The sequence below is a fragment of the Polyodon spathula genome, chromosome 8 (genome assembly GCF_017654505.1).
Source record: "Polyodon spathula isolate WHYD16114869_AA chromosome 8, ASM1765450v1, whole genome shotgun sequence".
In the NCBI taxonomy this organism is placed as follows: domain Eukaryota; kingdom Metazoa; phylum Chordata; class Actinopteri; order Acipenseriformes; family Polyodontidae; genus Polyodon; species Polyodon spathula.
Window position 1 is genome coordinate 3879643 of NC_054541.1, and position 22209 is coordinate 3901851.

At 42.7% G+C, this 22209-nt stretch overlaps 1 protein-coding gene across 2 annotated transcripts in view; it reads right to left on the reverse strand.

Moving 5' to 3' along the window:
- LOC121319200 (engulfment and cell motility protein 2) overlaps positions 1-22209 on the reverse strand; it is a 57819-nt gene that overhangs the window by 29708 nt on the left and 5902 nt on the right. For both annotated transcript variants that reach the window (XM_041256399.1, XM_041256398.1), the window contains exons 2-3: positions 18800-18859; positions 269-389 (exon numbers count right to left, since the gene is read on the reverse strand). In XM_041256399.1, coding sequence (XP_041112333.1) covers positions 269-346 — 78 coding nt within the window. In that variant the 5' untranslated portion in view covers positions 347-389; positions 18800-18859. The remainder of the gene's footprint in view (positions 1-268; positions 390-18799; positions 18860-22209) is intronic.

Below are 22209 nucleotides of genomic sequence, written 5' to 3' on the forward strand. Positions count from 1 at the left end.
CCGCAATACTAGCAGTTATATTGGTTAACTAGCTTCACAACAACCTGCCTGTATTATAATGTGTGATGTTTTAATACTGTAGTTATTCATTAACAGATAACTGCATCTCCTAATATCAGTGCTGTTTTCTCATAGAACCTGAGAAGCAGGAGAGGGGGGAGACAGGGAGAGATCTGGGTGAGGAAACCAAGGACACCTGTTAAACGTACATGAAAAGTGCATGAAGAAACTCCCTAACAGGCATCCCATTAAGAATGCATTAACTGACCTGGTCGATCTCAGTGAGCTGGGCGTTGGCTCCTGGCCACTCGATAGCTACCTTCACGATGTCCGATGGGGGGGGCATCGCTGCACGAGATCGTCAGGCAGGGGAGTCACTCACAGCCTACCTGTAGGGGGCAGCAAAGACACATTATCAGACACATCCCAATGTCCTTGTTACAGATGGAGAAAGAGAGAGGCTGCACTGTAGAGGGCAGTGGTTTTGAGTAGCTCAATTAGAGAAAGAAAGCATTGGGCTGCAGTGTGGAATGTGTTTGAGAGCTCAGTGGTTAGAGAAGGAAAGTGCTATTACTGCTTCTAGAAAAAGTAAGAAGGATATTACTGCTCTAGAAAAAGTGCAAAGAAGAGCGACCAGAATTATTCCGGATTTAAAAGGCATGTCACATGCAGACAGGCTAAAAGAATTGAATCTATTCAGTCTTGAACAAAGAACACTACGCGGCGACCTAATTCAAGCATTAAAAATTCTAAAAGGTATTGACAGTGTCGACCCAAGGGACTTTTTTGACCTGAAAAAAGAAACAAGGACCAGGGGTCACAAATGGAGATTAGACAAAGGGGCATTGAAAACAGAAAATAGGAGGCACTTTTTTACACAGAGAATTGTGAGGGTCTGGAATGAACTCCCCAGAAATGTTGTTGAAGCTGACACCCTGGGATCCTTCAAGAAGCTGCTTGATGAGATTCTGGGATCAATAAGCTACTAACAACCAAATGAGCAAGATAGACAGAATGGCCTCCTCTCGTTTGTAAACTTTATGTTCTTATGTTTTTAGAGAAGGAAAGCGATGGGCTGCAGGGTGGAATGTGTGTTTGAGTAGCTCAGTGGTTAGAGAAGGAAAGCGCTGGGCTGCAGGGTGGAATGTGTGTTTGAGTAGCTCAGTGGTTAGAGAAGGAAAGCGCTGGTCTGCAGGGCGGAATGTGTGTTTGAGTAGCTCAGTTACAGAAGGAAAGCGCTGGGCTGCAGGGTGGAATGTGTGTTTGAGTAGCTCAGTTACAGAAGGAAAGCGCTGGGCTGCAGGGTGGTATGTGTGTTTGAGTAGCTCAGTTACAGAAGGAAAGCGCTGGGCTGCAGGGTGGAATGTGTGTTTGAGTAGCTCAGTTACAGAAGGAAAGCGCTGGGCTGCAGGGTGGAATGTGTGTTTGAGTAGCTCAGTTACAGAAGGAAAGCGCTGGGCTGCAGGGTGGAATGTGTGTTTGAGTAGCTCAGTGGTTAGAGAAGGAAAGCGCTGGGCTGCAGGGTGGAATGTGTGTTTGAGTAGCTCAGTTACAGAAGGAAAGCGCTGGGCTGCAATGTGCAGTCCTATTTTATGAGCTTGTTATTTTAAAGTGGCAGGGTTTAAGAGCACAGCTGACAGCCTATGGGTCCCAGCAGATTGCTCTCTGCTGTTTGAGTCACTCTGGTCTGACGGTAATGCTGAGCAGATGCCCTCAGTGTGACACAACTGAGTCGGACACATACAGCACACAGCAACTCTCAATCAAGCACATGCACTTTTCTGGCTATTTATGCCTTAGTTTCTAAGTTTCGATGCTCAAGAAGGCTTCAGCAGAAACGTTTATTGCAGTTTGGAATTGACACCTATTTTATTTATTTATTTTTTTATGTTATGCTACAAAATGAGAAACAAACCATGTGACATTTTGTTTCTCTTCTCAACCAATAGGAATATACTGGAAACGTTACCCAGAGGGCACAATGCAAGCGGCATATCAATTGTTATGACCAGAGATAAATCACTGTAGCAGGGAAACCGTTTATTTTCACTGGACAACACTGGTCATTGAACTTGAAAGAATCATAGAACACAGCTGTTTGCCAACGGTAAGCAGGTGACCTGTAACACTGACAGAGCACGAGGTTAAAACAATGTGGCAGCGAAGCGTTTCATAGAATACAGCTGTGTGAAAAAAAGTCAAGCCTACAATTTGCCATTTCACAGGTTAATGTGTCGTTAGATTTCTATGATTTTCATATGAAAATACTCCTAATAGTCCCTAAAAACTAACATTGAGGAGGATGCTGAAACATTTGCCAATTTCTCTTATAATTAAGTAATTATAGTTCAATGTAACTGTTGGAAAACCTTCAGGCACGCAAGCTGAGGTCATACAGATACTGACACAATATCTCTCACACCCACTGGACTGGAGCCTCTTCGAGTTGTCTTTTGCATTACTGATACACTGGCACACAGCTGTTCCGGCAGTGTGTGCATTGCTAAGACGGGGCGTCCTGGGGCTGCAAGACCACAGGGTCTGCTACACATGTGAATGCCTGCTCATTGCCTAATGACGCGAACGTTTCAGAAAGCTTCATTCCCAGAAAAGAAGTACATGGTGCTAAAAGTGTACAGTCTGGACTTGAGGATGACTCTGAAGGCCCTTGAGAAAATACCCTCTTAACTTGATTAGAGCTAGCCACCACAAACAAACATATTATAAGTGATTAAATCTGAATAATAACAAAGCTGGAACATATTTCATCTTTTTCAATAGATTTAAACGTTTCGCATGCTCTGGCGCTCACATTCTGAGTGCGAGATCTGTGTAGTTGCCGGTAACAGGTTCCAGTGGGGATGTCTTATAAAGAGTAAAGAGTAAGTAGTTTAGATTGGCATTGTAATGTTCCCTGGCTATTGCATGGTGGTTGCAATCATTCCAAGTGGTTAGAAGCTCTGTTGCTCCAATATTACGTTTCCATTTTTCTCTAAATCTGCCTATACCTGGCTCTGGACTTGCTTGTCAGGACTGAACAACCTTCCTCATATCTGCGAGTCACTGGACACCACATGGTGACCAGCACAAGAGCTGCACAAACCGATTATTAAAATCAAGCTCTCCACAGGTGAGGGTCATTGGTGTACCATTCAAAATGAAACAAGTGAAGAAACAGCTGCTTGGGTTTGTGTGGATCGCTGTTCTCCACAGAGTCCAACAAAAGCAGCGAGCACCACAAACCCAAGAATATATTTGAAGAGGGTAGTGGCACAAATGTCCCACCCAGTCATTCTGCATGGGTAGTAAATTCATATTATTTGGGGGGGCACTGAATGCCGTGTAAAATGTGTTCATGTATTTTTGAAGATGACAAGACTAGGGGGCCAAGGTTGTTAGTTTCTCTTTCATTTTCCCAAGCATGATATCTAGGTCCTTATTGGATAATTAATACAGCTGATGAACAGTAAACAGAAAATTAGCACCTGAAAAGGGAATACCCCTGAAACGTATTTGACAGTTAACAGCTTTCATGGTGAACGAAAAATGAGACACCGAACAGTTGAAGCCCTCAGTGTATAAAAACAGCGTATGCAGCAACTAGAGTAAGTGTGTGTGTGAGAGAGGGCTGGGACCGCCTTCACTGGGTTTTGTAAAAGGGGAACTGCGTCCTCACATCTGCAATTGAACAACTTCTGGAATTTACCCAAAATACATTGAAAGGGTTTTGTTCTCACAATTAGCCTGTCCCTGAAGGATTGGGTTTGGCTTCAGCCCCTGTCAGCAGTTCAAGAAAACTCCCTCTCCCTCTCCCTCTCCCTCAGTAACTTTCCTATTTGATTTTCTCTTGTTTTAAATTATTCAAGCTGGACTAATTATCATACTGAATCAAAAAAAGGACCTCAATTTTAGAGAAACCTGCATACATTTCACTTACAAGAGTCAAAGCTTAAATGACCCCCAGTCAGTGCGAGATGAACACAAAACATGATACCTGGGTGTCCATTTCCTGTATTCCCTCACAGTCTTACTTGCACTTCACTTGATCAGAAAACAGTCGCCAGTCCAGTTGGGTTACCCTCACAGGTAACAATAAGGACACAAGCTTCCTCTATGAGACTAAATGACCCGCTAGTAGCTACACTCAGTGCTTGTGGTTATGTTGTGGTTCTGCTATAAACAGTGCATTTAGGACAATTTCGGCAGCCAAGCTTGTACAATACAATGAATAACACAAGGAGTGCTAGCCAAGTTTCTGAACTCCATTTGTAAAAGCGTATTAGTGGTAAATTCACTGCCCCCCTTTCCTACTGCTGAAGAACTCTGAGTGTTTTCTACTTCACTTTGGAATGTGTTTTCAAAGAAAATGTTACAGAGGGAAGGCTGTTTCTGCTCAGGTTCCTCATCACTTCATGTGCTGTGGTTTAAAGTCACTCCTGAGACCTAGGGGCGCTCCGTTTATACTGACTGACTAAATCATCCCGACACAATAAAAGGGGCCCTAGTAATAAGGTTAACAAGTCGTGTCAAATTACATGCTCTCGCTTGGTTTCACTGTCCCACTGCTTTATCCTGATGTGTGCAGTCTAACTGCAAATGCTTTGATTTGGTATTACGGTGCTTTGACTGTGAATTCAGGAGCTGTTCTTCAGGACAGATCAGCCAGAGTGTCTTTCTATGAGTAAGCACCAGCGACATCTAGAGAACAGCAGGGTATTGTTAGCAAAGCAAAAGGAAATGTCATCCAAAGAAGCAAACCACTAGATGGCGCTGGTTTTTACCTCTATGAAGATACTTTGGCTGAGCTAGTCTACGCTACTGATGTCTATGGCAGGCTGCTAGAACCGTGGAGCAGCTCGGAACTCATAGTTAAGGCTGTTTTTTTTCACAGATTTCACAATTTGTGTGAAACGTACCCATTGCTGTGTAATATGTAGTACCACATGAAAATTCCCATTTCAGCATGGAGAATCCGCTTGAATGAATGGCACTGAATGAATGAATGAATGATGATGATTGCGATTGCAATTGCAGATGATTTATGACCGTGAAGGGCGCTCAGGGCACAAGTGAAATATAAATTTGGCCGGAGGTCTCATCCGTGGGTGCCCGACTGCTACCTGCGCGAGGCCGGCTGGAAATACATGCACACCAGTGCCGCAGATAGGACGTGGCTATGGGCCACCTCCCCCCAAAAGATGAGGCCGCCAAACCATGAATGGAGAATATATAATTAGCGCTCTCCACAGTGGCACTCTGCCACCTAACCCCCAAATATTGAATTTAATGAAAATCAGCAGCTGAGACACAGCCCGTCCCCCAGAGCATGACTGTGCTGGGGGAGAGAGCCCAGCCTCTCCAACCCGACCACACACCCCGCAGAACTAAATACGAACCGCTCAGCACTCAGGTAAGGAAAAACCCCCTACTCACATATTTTTTATTTTTTAGCAGGAAACCTCAGGAAATCCATGGCTGAGGGCAGCCCTCCCTCCAGGCGGTCAACTCCCGTTTCGGCCTCCCAGCGCTTGACTGAGCAGCCGAAACAAAAAGTAGCGACATGAACGAATAACACACAGAGCTTTTATGCGCTTGCTGATGGCATTTTGGTTAGGGGCGGATTCTCCTTCCAGAAAAGCAACCAAGTTTACAATTCTGAAAGAATTGTCTAAAATATACATTTTTTTTATCACTTAAAAATAAATATGCTATTTTTTTCTGCTTGAACACGTCATGTTTAATTGTAAAATACTTTGATATACCTATTTTTACACTGTGAAATAGTTTGAAATAAGGAATCTGTTACCATGTAGTCATAGTCAAAGAACCTTAACACAAATTTAAAAGAACAACTACCAACAAGTACAGTATTTGAGTGGTTGCAATAGGAACCACAAATAATGACTGCAAACATCATGACAAGTTCTGGGAAATGTATTCAAGACATATATTCCAAAATGAAATGTGATGCTACTTACTGGATTTCAAAGCACTGGGTGGCACTCCTTTTAATTACAAAAGGTCCTGGCCTGCAACGGATTGGGGGAGGAAATGTTTCTCAGAACCTCATTATGAACTCAACCTTTCTGACTTGTCTTCCTGCAGCACAGATCTGTGTCTTTCGCATTTCTCCCCAGACTCTCCACCTGCCTGTATCTATCTCAGTGTGAAGAAATCAGAACAGTACAGAAACTCAAGATACACCTTTAAAAAGCCTCCTTTTGATCCTTAATCAATGCAGCGTTCCCTCCTGGATTTGCTATCTGATTTAAAAAATTGAAAAGAAACTGAAAACTGAATTGATGAAGGGATCTTAGACAGTAAAATACTTGTGCAATTTCCTGTCAACATGGCCTAATCCTGAATGAAACTAGTGACATTTCGAATTGTGAAATCTATTTCTTCACTTTACTATATATATATATATAGCTACATATCTGTGCCTTCCTCAAGATTAAGGGCCCTGTTTATACAGTACCGCTTAGAAGCACATACAGTGATTTTCAACCATTTGGTGACAACACAGCTATGGACAAAGGGTTAGCATCAGCCTATAGAATTAACTCATTTTGCTTCATGAAGTCGAATGAAACCTACTGAATAATGTCACGTTGACATACTGAATTACATACCGCTTTGTAGTTTTCCATATACTTCACAAAAATTGTAAAAATGTGACATTTCAAAATCTTACATAAAAATACTGTACTACTATTACAGCTTCCGGTAGACTTTTGCAATATATTTAGCAGTTACTTTGATTACACTGTGTTAAATAAAAAAATAAAAAATCTAAAATATGTTGATATATACAGTACCAGTCAAAAGTTTGAATACACCTGCTTGAAACCAGGTTTTTCATGATTAGCTATGCTTTTAACTGTATAAACTTGTCTATAAACACATAATATTTCATTATATGATACGTGTACTTATATAAGCTGATAATCATAAGTGAATTACATTCAAAAATTTAATTTTTAAATGAAAATGTAAATCTTGTCAATTTCAATGAAATGGTCACCCAAGCAAGGGGATTTGAAGCCCAAGTCAGTTAAAAGTCTGAAATGCGCATAACACGGTGTTAGAACACTGGCCTGAGTATAAAAGTGTCTTTGTTAGATGTTCTCTGAGTTAACTAGCATGTTACCTAATTAACCTTTTGTCACCAATTATTGTTAACAGGTGAGGGTCCATGATTACTATAAATATAGGTAGCATAGGCACAAGTTTGTCATTCCTGAATGTAAGAGAGCAGGAAATGGCAAAATACACTCAGTTAAGCAAAGAAAAAAGACAGTCTGTAATTACTTTAAGAAATGAAGGTCAATCTTTAAGACAAATCGCAAGAACTTTGCAAGTGTCTGTAACTGCTGTGGCCAAGAACATCAAACGATTTGAAGAAACTGGCACTCATGAGGATCGAACAAGGTCAGGCAGGCCAAGGGTGACCTCAGAATCAGAGTTGTTGTTCATTCGAGTCACAAGTCTGCGAAACCGGCGATTAACTGCCCCTGAAATACAAGCTCAGCTAAATGCTACTAGAAGTACAAATGTTTCAACATCAACTGTTTAGAGGAGATTGCGTGAAGCTGGCCTAACTGGAAGAATTGCTGCAAAGAAACCATTGTTAAGAGTGCAGAATAAGAGGACGAGACTTGCCTGGGCCAAAAACCACAGAAACTGTACGTTTGAGGAGTCGGTCTTATGGACTGGTGAGTCAAAATTTGAAATATTTTGGTCCAACCGTCGAGTATTTGTAAGATGCAGAGAGGGCGAGTGCATGAGTTCTGCATGTGTGGTTCCCACTGTCAGGCATGGAGGAGGCAGTGTCATAGTCTGGGGTTGTTTTGCTGGTGACAAAGTTGGTGATCTTTACCAAGTCCATGGTATGCTCAACCAGCATGGCTATCATAGCATACTTCAGAGGCATGCCATTCCATCAGGATTACGGCTAGTTGGGCAGTCCTTCACTCTTCAGCAAGATAATGACCCAAAACACATCTCAAAGTTGTGCAAGAACTATCTGGCGAAGAAGGAAAGTGAAGGACAACTCAATCTAATGACCTGGCCTGCTCAGTCTCCAGACCTCAATCCCATAGAACATGTATGGGACGAACTGGACAGAAGAGTCAAAGCAAAACTACCCACAAGAGACATATATCTCTGGGAATTGCTGCAGAAGAGTTGGGAAGACATGTCAGGTGATTTCCTGCTGAAACTTGTTAACCGGATGCCTCATGTTTGTGAGGCTGTGTCACAAAGATGGCTGCAGTGGGTGACGTCAGACCAGAAACAGGAACCGACTCAGAACACAGGTTTTGGAATGGTGAAGGTGCTGATGCGCAGTTTAATAATTAAACAGACAGAAAATAAAAGGTTTGTAACAAAAACAGCACACGGCATGTGAGGCCAAAATAAATAGACAAGCAAAACGAGTAGACACTAACAAAACAGGGTGGACGAACGCTACACAAGACAAGTACGGTGCTGGTGCTTCCAGCACTCATAGCAATTGATATTTATAATTACGCTTCTCCTCTCTCTCTCCCATTTTCCAATCCCAAACACACAACCCAGAGTGAGTGAAAACGTGCTACTTTTATGCAGCTGTACCGAGACTCGATTGCTAATCAATCATTCAATTGGAGTCGCGGTACAACTGCACATGAATTAAAAAAGTGCAATTCTCCGTGCTCACATATTATTACATTTTACATGCAAGTGAAGTGCTGTGCAATCCTCGTGCCCGAATACAAATATACATTTTAAACACTTAGACACAGACCCATTTATATCCCTCTCCAGACCTCCCCCAAGATCTCCTGAAGCGAAATTGCTGTGGGGAAAGGTGGTCTCCTGACCTCTACCCCCTTTCTCATAGCCGGCAGCTTCCTCTGGTGGGGCTCAGGCCACACTGACCCCTGCGGCCAAGCACAGCTGACTGCAACCCCTGGCGAAGCAGTTCCAGCGACCCCAGGCAATGCAGAGCGGCTGGCAACCCCAGGCGATGCGGCGCGGCTGGCAACCCCAGGCGAAGCGGCGCAAAAGCCAACCCCAGGAGAATCGGAGTGGCAGGCAACCCCAGGCGATGCGGAGCGGCAGGCATCCTTGGGTGAAGCGAGACATGCATCTTGGGCAAAGCGAGGCAGGGAGAAGCTGGGGTGCGGGTGTTGGCCCTCTTCTCGGCCACTGCGGCCAGGTGGTTCTTCCTCGTGCTTCCCTCAACAGCCTATGCAAGGGCTTGCTGAGGACCGCCAGCATCAACTCCTGGTCCTTCTCCTCTCCTTGTGTTGGTGGGGGAAATAGTACCAGCAGGCATTCATCCTCTGCTGGTGGAAAGGGACCCAGCAGGCATTGACCCTCTGCTCGTGGACGGGGACCCAGCAGGCATTCACCCTCTGCCGGTGGACAGGGACCAATCAGGCATTCACCCTCTGCTAGTGGAGGTGGCGGAGGCAGAGGCAGCTCCTGCTGCTCTGCTCCTGGCGGTGGAGGTGGCGGAGGCAGAGGCAGCTCCTGCTGCTCTGCTCCTGCCGAAGGAGGTGGTGGAGGCATGTAGTCTCCTGGCGGCGGAGGTGGGAGCGGCGTGTAGTCTACCCTTATTACAGGGGACTGATGCGGCTCTCCCTCACTTGCAGGGGAAGGTGATGGAGGCAGAGGAAGCACCTGCTCCTCTCCTCCAGGTGGTAGCGGTAGGGGAAGTGATACCAGCAGGCACTCACCCTCTGCTGGTGGAGATGGGGACAGCAGGCATTCTTCCTCTGCTGGTGGAGAGGGGGTCAGCAGACATTCTTCCTCTGCTGGCAGAGGTGGCAACAGGAGTCCCTCGGGCTTTGGTTTCCCGCAGTTCCCCCCGTCTGGGCGCTGGATGCTCCCACCCAGGCATTACTTCCGCCTCTGTATATTGTGTGGGGCAGATGGCCAACGTGTGCCCATACTCCCCACAGCCGGGGCACAGCTCGAGGTTTTTTAAAAAACCTCCCAACTGTCATCCCCAACCTTCTCCTGCTGTTACTGCGGCTGCAGATTTTTTCTGCCCCTCCTTCTCGTCACCTTCCTCTCCTGGGCCGGTTCCTCCTCCTCCTCTTGGAAGGGGCAGACAGCCACCACTTGCCCGTACACCCCGCAGGCAAGGCACCAGCCTTGGTCCTCCAGACCACTGAGGAGCTCCTCCAGGTCCGTGTATCCATCTCTCCAGCCTTCCTTTTTATTTTTTTTTGTTGTTTTTTTTTTTTTCAAGAAAAACACTGCGGTTCCCTCTCTGGTCTGCGACTAGGAGGCGCTGGTAATCCCACGATGACACCACGTGTCACAAAGACGGCTGGAGTGGAGGACGTCAGACGAGAAACAGGAACCAGGAAATAAACAAAGAGACTGAGTTTTGGGGAAGCTCAGCGCTTGCTTGCGCTCAGCATTTAATGAAAGAACAGAACAGTAAATTAAAAGGTTGTAACAAACAAAAACACAGGACACGGCACTCGTCGCCAAAACAAAAAGACAAACAAAACGGACTATACAGACAAAACACGGTGAGCTTCTATTATTATTATTATTATTATTATTATTATTATTATTATTATTATTATTATTATTATTTCCTCCGTCTCCAATCCCGTTCTCCACTCACCGAACACACAACATACAACACAAAATACACACAGGGGCAGGCACTTTGCCACACAACGACGTAAAACATTGTCAATTATGAAAAAAAAAAAACCTAGTTTCCAGCAAGTGTACTCAAACTTTTGACTGGTACTCTGTGTGTGTGTTGTGTTTGTGTATATGTTCTATATATATATAATATATAATATATCTATATATATATCTATAATATATATATATGTATATATACATCCGCCCTCGGGAGGGGGGTCAGAATACCTCCTGGGTATCCCTGCCTGTCGTAAGAGGCGACTAAAAGGGTTGTGTCAGGAAGGGCATCCAACGTAAAACCATCTTGCCAAAACCATGGTTGCAAAGAACACAAATCACATACCGGATCAGTCGGGGCCCGGGTTAACAACGGCTGCCATTAGTGCTGTGTCCCAACAGGGTACTAATGGAAATGATGCTGCTGTGGGGAAAACTGTGGGGTCTACAGAAAAGAAACAAGGTGAAGGGGCCTGAAAGGAATGTTAAGTCAATGAGAGTGGGGAGTTGGAATGTTGGTACCATGACAGGGAAAGGGAGAGAATTGGTTGAAACTATGGCAAGGAGAAAAGTGGAGATCTTGTGTGTGCAAGAAACCAAGTGGAAAGGAAACAGCTCAAGACACCTAGGAGAGGGATACAAGATTCTATACGCTGGAAAGAGTACAAAAATGAATGGAGTGGGTGTGATAGTGTGCAAAGACCTAGCAGACAAGGTTTTGAGGGTGGTTAGACACTCAGACAGGATTATCAATGTACAGGTGGCCTTTGAGAGCGGGTTGTGGAATATCATCTCTGTATATGCACCACAGGTAGGAAGACCACAGGAGGAAAAGGATAGCTTCTTGGAAGATCTCGAAGAAGTGGTTAGCAGAATCCCAGAAAATGAAATGGTGGTAATTGGAGGAGACTTCAATGCACATTTAGGAGAGAAATGCCCAGATTATCCAGATGAACATGGTCAGAGAGGGCTAGGAGAGAGAAATGAAGAAGGAGGAAGGCTACTAGAAACACTCCAAGCTCTTGAATTGTTTGCAGTGAACATAGGGTTCACGAAGAATTATGAGCAAAAGGTGACATACAGGAGTGGAGGCCATGATACCCAAATAGACTACATATTAGTGAGAAGAACTGATAGAGCGAAAGTCCAAGATGCTAAAGTCCTGCCCTATGAGGCTGTTACCAGACAACACAGACTACTAGTGATGGACATCACAATATTGAAGGAGCAAAGAATAAAGCAGAGAAAATGCCCAGCATGAACAAAAGTGTGGAAACTGAGAGAAAACAAAGTAGATTTCAACAGGCTGGTGAGAGAAATGAAAAACAACACAGAGGAAACAGAGGAGCCTTCAGTTGAAGAAGAGTGGACTGAGATGAGCCACATCCTAGAAGAGGCTGCTACCAGGGTTTGTGGGAAGACAAGAGGAGGCAGACCGAGGGAAAATGAAGAGTGGTGGTGGGATTTGGAAGTTCAGGAAACACTGAAGGAAAAGAAAAAAGCATACAAAGCACTGAAAGATGGCACTGGAGAACTACAAGAATATAAGAGACTAAAGAAGGTAGCAAAAAGAAGTGTAGCAAGAGCAAAGGAAAGAGCCTGGAAAGAATGGCATGAGAAACTTGAAACAAAGGAAGGAGAGGACCAAATCTACAAGATTGCTAAACACAGAGCGAGACAGAAAAAAGGTATTATCCGGGTGGCAGTACTCAAGGATGGAGAAGGCAGAGTCTTGATTAAAGACGAGCAGATCAAGCAAAGATGGCTGGAGTACTTCAAAAACCTGTTAAATGTAGAAAATGAGAGGGAGAACCTAATGGAGGCAGAAGTAGTGTGTGGACCAATCCAAGAAATCTCAGTAAAGGAAGTGACAGAAGCTATCAAAGAGATGAAAGTGGGCAAAGCAACTGGACCATCAGGAATAGCAGCAGAACACTTGAAGAACCTCGATGAAGAGGGGATTCAGTCACTGACGAGATTGCTAAACACTATTGCAAAGGAAGAGAGAATTCCAGAAGAATGGACAAAAAGCAGTATGGTTACCATCTACAAGGAGAAAGGAGACCCAATGGAGTGTAAAAACTATAGAGGAATAAAACTTCTGGAACATGGATTGAAAATCCTGAAAAAAATTCTGGACAAGAGACTCAGGAAGATAGTCAGGATCCACAACTCACAATTTGGATTCTCCGTGGGGAAAAGCACAACAGATGCCATTTTTGTGATGAGACAGTTACAGGAGAAGACACTAGAGAAAGGGAAAAAGATGTATGTGGCCTTTCTGGACTTGGAGAAGGCATATGACCATGTGCCCAGAGAGGTGGTGTATTGGTGCTTGAGGAAGAAAGGAGTACCAGAAAGCATGGTGAAGTTAGTTCAAGCAACCTATAGAGATGCAACTACGAAGGTGATCACACAACGGGGAGAGACAAAAGAGTTTGAAATCACAGTTGCAGTACACCAAGGATCAGCACTAAGTCCTTTCCTTTTTATAAACATTATTGACACACTGACAGAGGAGGCAAGAACAGAAGTGCCTTGGGAACTCATCTTTGCTGATGATGTGGCACTGATGGCAGATTCAGAAGTAGAACTACAGGAGAAAGTGTTCAAATGGCAGAGGAGTCTGGAAAAGGGTGGACTGAAAATGAATGCAGAAAAATCTGAAATAATGGTAATGGAGAGAAGAGGAGATACTATGACCAATGTTGAGGAGACAAATGGAGGAAAACTGAAACAGGTTGATGGCTTTAAATATCTTGGATCAGAACTGGTAAAGGGAGAAGAAACACTGGAGGCAGTAAAACAAAGTGTGAAAGCTGGATGGAACAAGTGGAGAGAAATAACTGGAATAATCTGTGACAGGAAAATTCCTAGAAAGTTAAAGTGCAAAATGTACAAGACTGTGATTAGACCTGTACTACTATATGGAGCTGAATGCTGGGCAGTTGGAAAGAGGGAAGAGAACCTGATGAGAAGAACTGAAATGAGGATGTTGAGATGGATTCTGCAGATTTCAATGAAGGATAAGTTCGGAAATGAAGAAATCCGTAGACGATGTAGGGTGGTGGATGTGGTTGAGAAGAGCGAGAGGCGAGGTTATGGTGGTATGGACATATCATGAGGAGGGACGTTGAGGAAGTAACAAAGAGGGTAATGGAATTTGAGGTGGAAGGTAACAGGGGAAGAGGCAGGCCTAGAAAGAGATGGATAGCTTGTGTGAGAAAAGATATGGAGGTATGTGAAGTGAGTGAGGAAGATGTGCTCGACAGAGAAAAGTAGAGAAGAGCAACCAAAGCAGCTGACCCCAGGACAGTCTGGGACTAAGGCTGTGAAAAAGAAAAAGAAGAAGGAGATAAGAGTATACTTTTCTCCAGGCGCGCTCCCAGAAATCTTTCACATGGTACACACAACTGAACGACTCTGAATCAACATGCTGTAAAGTGTTTTAGAGTGCTGCACTTCTGTTCTTGCCTGAGTTTCCCTTTTTAAAAATGAATAAACGCAGTGCGCTGCCAGAGACCGAACAGCAACTACAGTGACAGCCAAACAGTCCACAACAATAAAAGCTACAAATAAACCTATTTGCAAGACAGACAAAGGAAAAACTAGCTCAAAAATATTTTATTCTGGTTTCATTTGTAATCATTTTAATCTCACAATCACTACAACTAATCACATTGCTACCCCCCTCGCTCTTCGGGGGAAACAGTGAAAAAGAAAATGTAAATAGTGTCCCGTTTTTGCATTTTGAAAAGGTGGTCAACCTACTCTGACCTTCATTATAGGGAGCTATCAAACATTTAAAACAAGTCACAGAACCTGAATAAAAAATATAAAAATCTAATATTTAACCTGTTTACGGAGATTATGTTGTGATTAAACGTTGAGAAGTCTTTGGCCTTGATCTACACTACAGCAATATTAGAAGTGTAGTTGCTGCCAACCGGTTTCAATGGGGATGTGACTTACAAAGGGGAAATAAATTGGTTAAATAAACAAATAAAGAATGGTTGTTCCTGAACTTGGAGCTGAGCCACATGCAGATAGGGTGAAAGTCAACTTTATCAAACTGTTAACAAATGAAGGAGCTTTGAATATCCTTCCATTTAAAACACACATTAAATGAAACCCTTTTACTTCACAACAAAAAGATCTTGAACCTTAAGAAAGTAGCACTGATATTTACAACAGCTCTATAAAACTAGTGACGGCATCTGTCAGGTTAGTAACAGTGCACCTTTACCACAGTCATGCTGAGCTCTGTTCTGTAGTCAAACCCCAGGCTCTGCCGCTCTCCTGCCACGCTGCCTGATGCCCTTGCAGACTGGCCTTTGAAAGGTGATAATCGGCTGGGTACTCACTCACTGCGCAGTGTAGCCACACTCCTGCTTCCAAACCCTACCCATCTGAACAACACAGCCTTGATTTATCAGTAATGAGGCCTTCAGTTACAGCATTGCTTTATCAGTACTGAGGCCTTCATTCACAGCATTGCTTTATCAGTACTGAGGCCTTCATTCACAGCATTGCTTTATCTGTACTGAGGCCTTCATTCACAGCATTGCTTTATCAGTACTGAGGCCTTCATTCACAGCCTTGCTTTACCAGTACTGCAGCCTTCATTCACAGCATTGCTTTATCAGTACTGAGGCCTTCATTCACAGCCTTGCTTTACCAGTACTGCAGCCTTCATTCACAGCATTGCTTTATCAGTGCGGAGGCCTTTATTCACAGCCTTGCTTTACCAGTACTGCAGCCTTCATTCACAGCATTGCTTTATCAGTACTGAGGCCTTCATTCACAGCATTGCTTTATCAGTACTGAGGCCTTCATTCACAGCATTGCTTTATCAGTACTGAGGCCTTCATTCACAGCCTTGCTTTACCAGTACTGCAGCCTTCATTCACAGCATTGCTTTATCAGTACTGAGGCCTTCATTCACAGCCTTGCTTTACCAGTACTGCAGCCTTCATTCACAGCATTGCTTTATCAGTGCGGAGGCCTTTATTCACAGCCTTGCTTTACCAGTACTGCAGCCTTCATTCACAGCATTGCTTTATCAGTACTGAGGCCTTCATTCACAGCCTTGCTTTACCAGTACTGCAGCCTTCATTCACAGCATTGCTTTATCAGTACTGAGGCCTTCATTCACAGCCTTGCTTTACCAGTACTGCAGCCTTCATTCACAGCATTGCTTTATCAGTACGGAGGCCTTTATTCTCAGCATTGCTTTATCAGTACCAAGGCCGTCATTCCCAGCATTGCTTTATCTGTACTGCAGCCTGTAAATACAGTTTAATCGTAAATCTCGAAAAACTATTCACTTCTAAATCTTTTGTAGTAATTTTTGTATTACTTTAGTATAAATACATTTTAATTTGGATTCATATGTTGTTTTTTTCTGACTTTATGTGAATGAAAAGACACACATTTGCCCGTTTTCCCATTGGAAATAGTGATATTTTAAAATATCACTGTCCTGGTCACAAAAGCAAAGTTTGTGGGGAACAATAGCCATTTTCTATACTTTTGAGGCATAAGCAATTAGGAAATAACACTTACTACCCAGGAACAAAAAAAAAAAAAAATTGTTACACAGTGAAATCTGTAGGTGAAATCAACCTTGATAAACAGACCTTCCCCACTGACTGATGACTAAGGCTGTATTTTTTCAGTTATCATGGATTCCACAATTTCTGTAAAATGTACCCATTGCTGTGTAATATGCAGTTCCCTGTGACAGTTCCCATTTCTGAAAGAATCATGTAATATAAATTGATGCACTACCTTTTACACTCCATTCAGTAACCTGGCAGACGGTACATTTTGCATCCGGTAAATGACTGAACACACTGCATAGAGCTTCACCATTTCTTTAAAACATCTTCAATTAAATAGAAACCAGCTGCACCAAAGACAGGGAATATATCTGCTAAAGATCGCTCTACCCAGCACAAGAAGGGGACAGTTTGTTTTCATGTATTCATGTTTTTTATTGGGTTTGATAAATCACTGATGGGCAAAATAGAATGTCTTTAAAAGGTGGACATAAAAAAAGGAAATATTCTACAATTTAGCATTTCCTGTTTTGAGGTAAGCATTTAAATATTTAGGAACATTTGTTGTATAATAACTCTAGTTATACATTTTGAAAGTGACAACACTTATTTTCTGCTTTAATAAATAATATGTTTTATCGTGAAAAAAAAATACAGCCCTACTGATGACTGATTAATCATTCAGTATTATTTCGACTTAGTGCCGGTCAAGATAAAAGATTAATTTTTATATTAAAACCTGTGCAAATTACTTTATCCCCATTTTCTCCCCCAATTTAGAGTGTCCAATAATGTTCTTTCAATGACGCAATTCCCCACAGCAGCTCGGGATAACTGAAGGTCAGTGGGTGTCCTCCGATTCCCAAGCTCTCTGTGCAGTCAGGCTGTGCTGAATCTCCCTTGCTGGCACCTCTCTCTGTGCAGTCAGGCTGTGCTGAATCTCCCTTGCTGGCACCTCTCTCTGTGCAGTCAGGCTGTGCTGAATCTCCCTTGCTGGCACCTCTCTCTGTGCAGTCAGGCTGTGCTGAATCTCCCTTGCTGGCACCTCTCTCTGTGCAGTCAGGCTGTGCTGAATCTCCCTTGCTGGCACCTCTCTCTGTGCAGTCAGGCTGTGCTGAATCTCCCTTGCTGGCACCTCTCTCTGTGCAGTCAGGCTGTGCTGAATCTCCCTTGCTGGCACCTCTCTCTGTGCAGTCAGGCTGTGCTGAATCTCCCTTGCTGGCACCTCTCTCTGTGCAGTCAGGCTGTGCTGAATCTCCCTTGCTGGCACCTCTCTCTGTGCAGTCAGGCTGTGCTGAATCTCCCTTGCTGGCACCTCTCTCCGAGCCTTGTATCCGATATGAAAGCTGGAGATTCATTTCCAGAGGTTAAGGTTTTTTTTAAGCTTATGCTGCAATATTTAGTTGTTCCACCAAACTTTGCAGTTCCACATTCATTTTCAGAGGAAGTTCTTTTGCCTTACTCTGAAACGTTTGTTTGTTTTTTTCTGCAGGTGAAGCAATGAACTCCATTAAGCTCTGTGGTGTTCTTATTTAATTAGAAATGATGAGACCATCCTTGTCAATGAGGCAGCAGTGCCTACATTACCTCTCCTCCCGATAGCATTAAATATGAATAACTAAATATATTAACATCCCTTAAGACCCCATGTGGAGTCTATGACCCATTGTGTCAAGGCTGTGATCAGGGTAGACTTTCATTGAAATAGTACTTAAACTTGACTGATAACTGAATACAGTTTACATGGTCAATAATGCTGCATGTGCCAGTTAAAAAAATTAAACCATAGGGTACCCAACGAATCATTAAAAACTCAAGGAAAATCTAGGATTGAAATGTTTTTTTTTTTTAAAAGAAACTAATGAGAAAAACTATTTTCTAATACCAATAGTGTATAACTCCACTCGCGGGTGGTCGACTACCGCATGGCAGAGTCTAAATTAACAGGCACTATCGCTTAAATAGATATCCTTTCTTTGTGAAAAGCTACACAACACAGTCGATCCTACATACAGTGCCTGCAAAAAGCTGTTTCTTCGAAAATACATCAAATTTGTGTAACATTTTCGCTCAGAAAGTCAACCAATAAAATGTATTGCATGTTACAAAAAAGCAAGGAATTCTGTCTCCAATTCTTACTTTGTTTCTGGTTTTCATTACATCCTGAAACTTATCTTTAGATAGTTTGAGTTCAGCATAGTTCATATCAATACACCATTACAAGATAGTCTGTTCCCCACAAGGGTTTTTGCATCATCGATGTAAGACTAAAGGGAACAGTGCGAGAAGAATCAGATTATTAGTCTTCTACACCTGTGCAAGCTTCTGAGTCTGGCGTCTTTCTTTCATTACAGTGAATCTCACATAGTTGTTGAAGGAAAGACAAATAAATAAATGAGGCTCTCTCCCTCTCCCTGTAAAAGGCTTTAGAAGAGAAAATATTATTAGTCCCACAATACTGCCTGATATTGTACACTGCCGCCAGCAATCCAGTAACAATACTGGATATGTACATTTTAGTCACCTCAAATTCCAATTGCAACAAAGCAAGAAATTCAGTAGCAACAAAGCAAGAATCTTACCTCTGAGCATCAGACAGTGGGCCAAAGGATGTCCCACTCTACACTCAAACCATACTGCGCCTGTGAGAGAGAATACAGAAACATGTTAGAGAGGGGAACTTACATTCAGCACCCGTCTTCCTGGGGTCCTAGTATCTGAAATACAGGATGTGACTTACAAGGCCCAACGTTGAAGGAAAGACCAATGTAGCTTGCTAGCTTTACGCGGAATATTTCTCACAAACCCACAGAAACCAGTCTTTGAAGAGCAGCTTCGTGCAGGTCTGATGTCACAGTTATCGTAACTCGCGTATTCTTCTTGTAGTTTAGATAGGGGTTACATTTCTGTTTAAGTTATCACTGACTGAGAAATGCACTAGTAAGAAATATAAACTGCGCTGTCTTTCACTTCCACAGGGGGACGTGTTGCAGGAGGCACACTCCGTGGTGTGACAGCTGCACTTAGAAGACATGTCTGAGAGCTCTAGAGAGGCCACAGGGACATGGGGACTGAAACAACAACAACAACAACCTGAGCAAGATAACAGATATTTTGTGCCAAGCTCTTAAATAGTATCTGAAAAGCAAGAAAGATTTGTGTGAATGCAGTTATCCAAATGAGAGAAAATGCCCTTTTAAAAAGCTACACCTTTACGAGGAGCAATTGGCATTGGGATAGAGCCATTTCCATGGCTACGAGTGGTGCCAGCATTGCCTTAGCAGCACAGCTGTCAACTAGACTTCAAAATAGTCACAGCTGAAAATGTAAAACATTCGACACTGCCACAATGACATCTGTAGTGTTTGCAGAAAACACATTACTCTCTTTTGCTGCATTTACTGTGGTCCAAATTTCAGAGATTGTTTTCAACATATTCCGGCTAGGTTTGATATTTTTGTATTAAGAACATCGGAACATAAGAAAGTTTACAAACGAGAGCCCATCTTGCTTGTTGATCCCAGAATCTCATCAAGCAGCTTCTTGAAGGATCTCAGGGTGTCGGCTTCAACAACATTACCGGGGAGTTCGTTCCAAACTCCCACAATTCTTTGTGTAAAAAAGTGCCTCCTATTTTCTGTTCTGAACGCTCCTTTATCTAATCTCCATTTGTGACCCCTGGTCCTTGTTTTTTTCAGGTTGAAAAAGTCTCCTGGGTCAACATCGTCAACACCTTTTAGAATTTTGAATGCTTGACTCAGATCGCAGCATAGTCTTCTTTGTTCAAGACTGAACAGATTCAATTCTTTTAATCTGTCTGCATATGACATGCCTTTTAAACCAGGAATAATTCTGGTGACTACTTTGCATTCTTTAAACAACAGCCATATCCTTTTTATAGCGAGGTGACCAGAACTGAACACAATATTCTAGATGAGGTCTTACTAATGCATTGTAAAGTTTTAACATTACTTTCCTTGATTTAAATTCAACACTTTTCACTACATGTCCGAGCATTTTGTTGGCATCATAGGTAAATAAATAGCGAATTGCTTGTTTTCAACTTTTTATCAATGAGACGCACATTGTGGAAACAGCATGCCCGCATAGCTGCAGGAGGGAGATCTGGATACACTGTGATCCTAAGAAGAGACATTTTGTAACATAATCCTTCAATGTTGAGAAATATATTACCAAGTTGATTTATGACAAGTGATTAACAAATTTAAAAAAGAGCCGTCAATATGTTTAAAAATACAGACAATGTAAAGGTAAGGTAATGCGTTTCTTGTAAACTGTGCAGGGTGTCCTGTAATTAGTGTTGAGAAATGGAATGATCCACAGGTGAGGGACACCAGTCTTGGTGCATGATAATCATGGAGGAGTGCAGATGTGAGGCATTAATTTCTTTAGAGGTTCTCTTGTCTAGCCCCTATGGATATATGTCTCAGTGTGGGATTCCTTCTGTGTGGTGGAGGTGGCCACATAAGTGAGGGGGCAGTGAGACCACTGGAGAGATTTTGGACTACATGAAACTGATATTAGGAACTGTATCGTGGACTTTCGTGCATAGTAAAAGAAAAAAAATAATAAGTACTAGATCTTCAACAGAGTAATAAACTGAAGAAAGGGGACCAGCAGTTATATGGTACAAATTAAGAGAATAAAGCCATCAGTAATATTAAAAAAGTTGATCACCATCTGTTTGCACATGTAAAATATGTTTGATGGACAGACATCTTCATATAGCCCCAGATTCTGATACTCCGAAATGACATACAGAAAGATGAAAGGGCAGCCTCCACATACCACAGAACTATGGTGTTTCTGGCAGTTATGAATATTTAGAGAAGGTACAAAGGTTCTGAGTGGGGAATGTAAAAATGATTAAAGAGTGAGGGAACAGACAAAGTTCTGAGTTTGCCCTTGCCGAGGGGAGCTCTGAATGCAAAGCTTGGGGAAGACACTATTGTGACATCACACTGCTACAAATAAACACACTCTGGAACACCCACATGCTTTGGATAAAGAACGATAATGGTGTGATGATGGTCCCAACCATCAAGCCAAGCACAGCCAGTATTACTGCAGTACAGAGTGAATACCAAGAACCATCCTGGTTTTTATTTTCTTTCGATACAGCATTTTCCCTTACAGTATTAGAATTGTCGTGATTCAAAATGGGTTCTTTCTGTTTGAATGAAAACATCAATCTCTCTTCTACTTTCACCTGAAAAAGAGACCTTTGAGGTCTTGAAAGCTTAATTATTGTTCAGTTGAAAGGTGTCACCCTTTTCCTTCTCTGTGTCTATCATCTCTGGACTGATATGGCTACCATTTCACCTGTCAGGAAGAATCATTCCATTTCAGACTGACAGTAAACTAGATGGGATGCAGAAGAAGCAGTTCTTTCTGGAACTTGCTGAAGCGTCACAAGGCTTTAATGTGAGAACCTTAGCAAAGTACAAGAACAGGCCAGCTGTCTATCAAACATAAGCAAAGCCCAAATCCAGATGAGGCGGGCAGTGGGGTTATTAGGTCAACATTTTCAGTGCTTTTGACAACCAGACTTGTCTCAAAGGAGACAAAGGCAGAACTTTGAGTTTTGAGAGTGACAATATTCTCCATTTAGAGTGCCCAATTATTTTACCCCTGATTTTTTCTCCCCAAGTTAGAATGTCTAATTACGTCCATTCACCCCAGCAATTCTCTACTCGGGAGACCTGAAGGTTAGTGGGCATCCTCCGATCCTATGACCAAGCCAACTGCCTCTTTACACAACTCAACTTTGTGTCTGCTGGAACTGTGAGTGGTAAGTATTTTGGGGTATTTCAGGGACCAGTGCTGTCAAAATTAACAGGATTTCCATTTTAAAAAACACACATATAGAGGTTTGAATTAAGGATGGATGGTCAGATGCCTTGACATATCATTCATTTAAATGTGTGCAACTGCTTAATTACTGGCATTCCACCCAAAGCTTATCTACTGT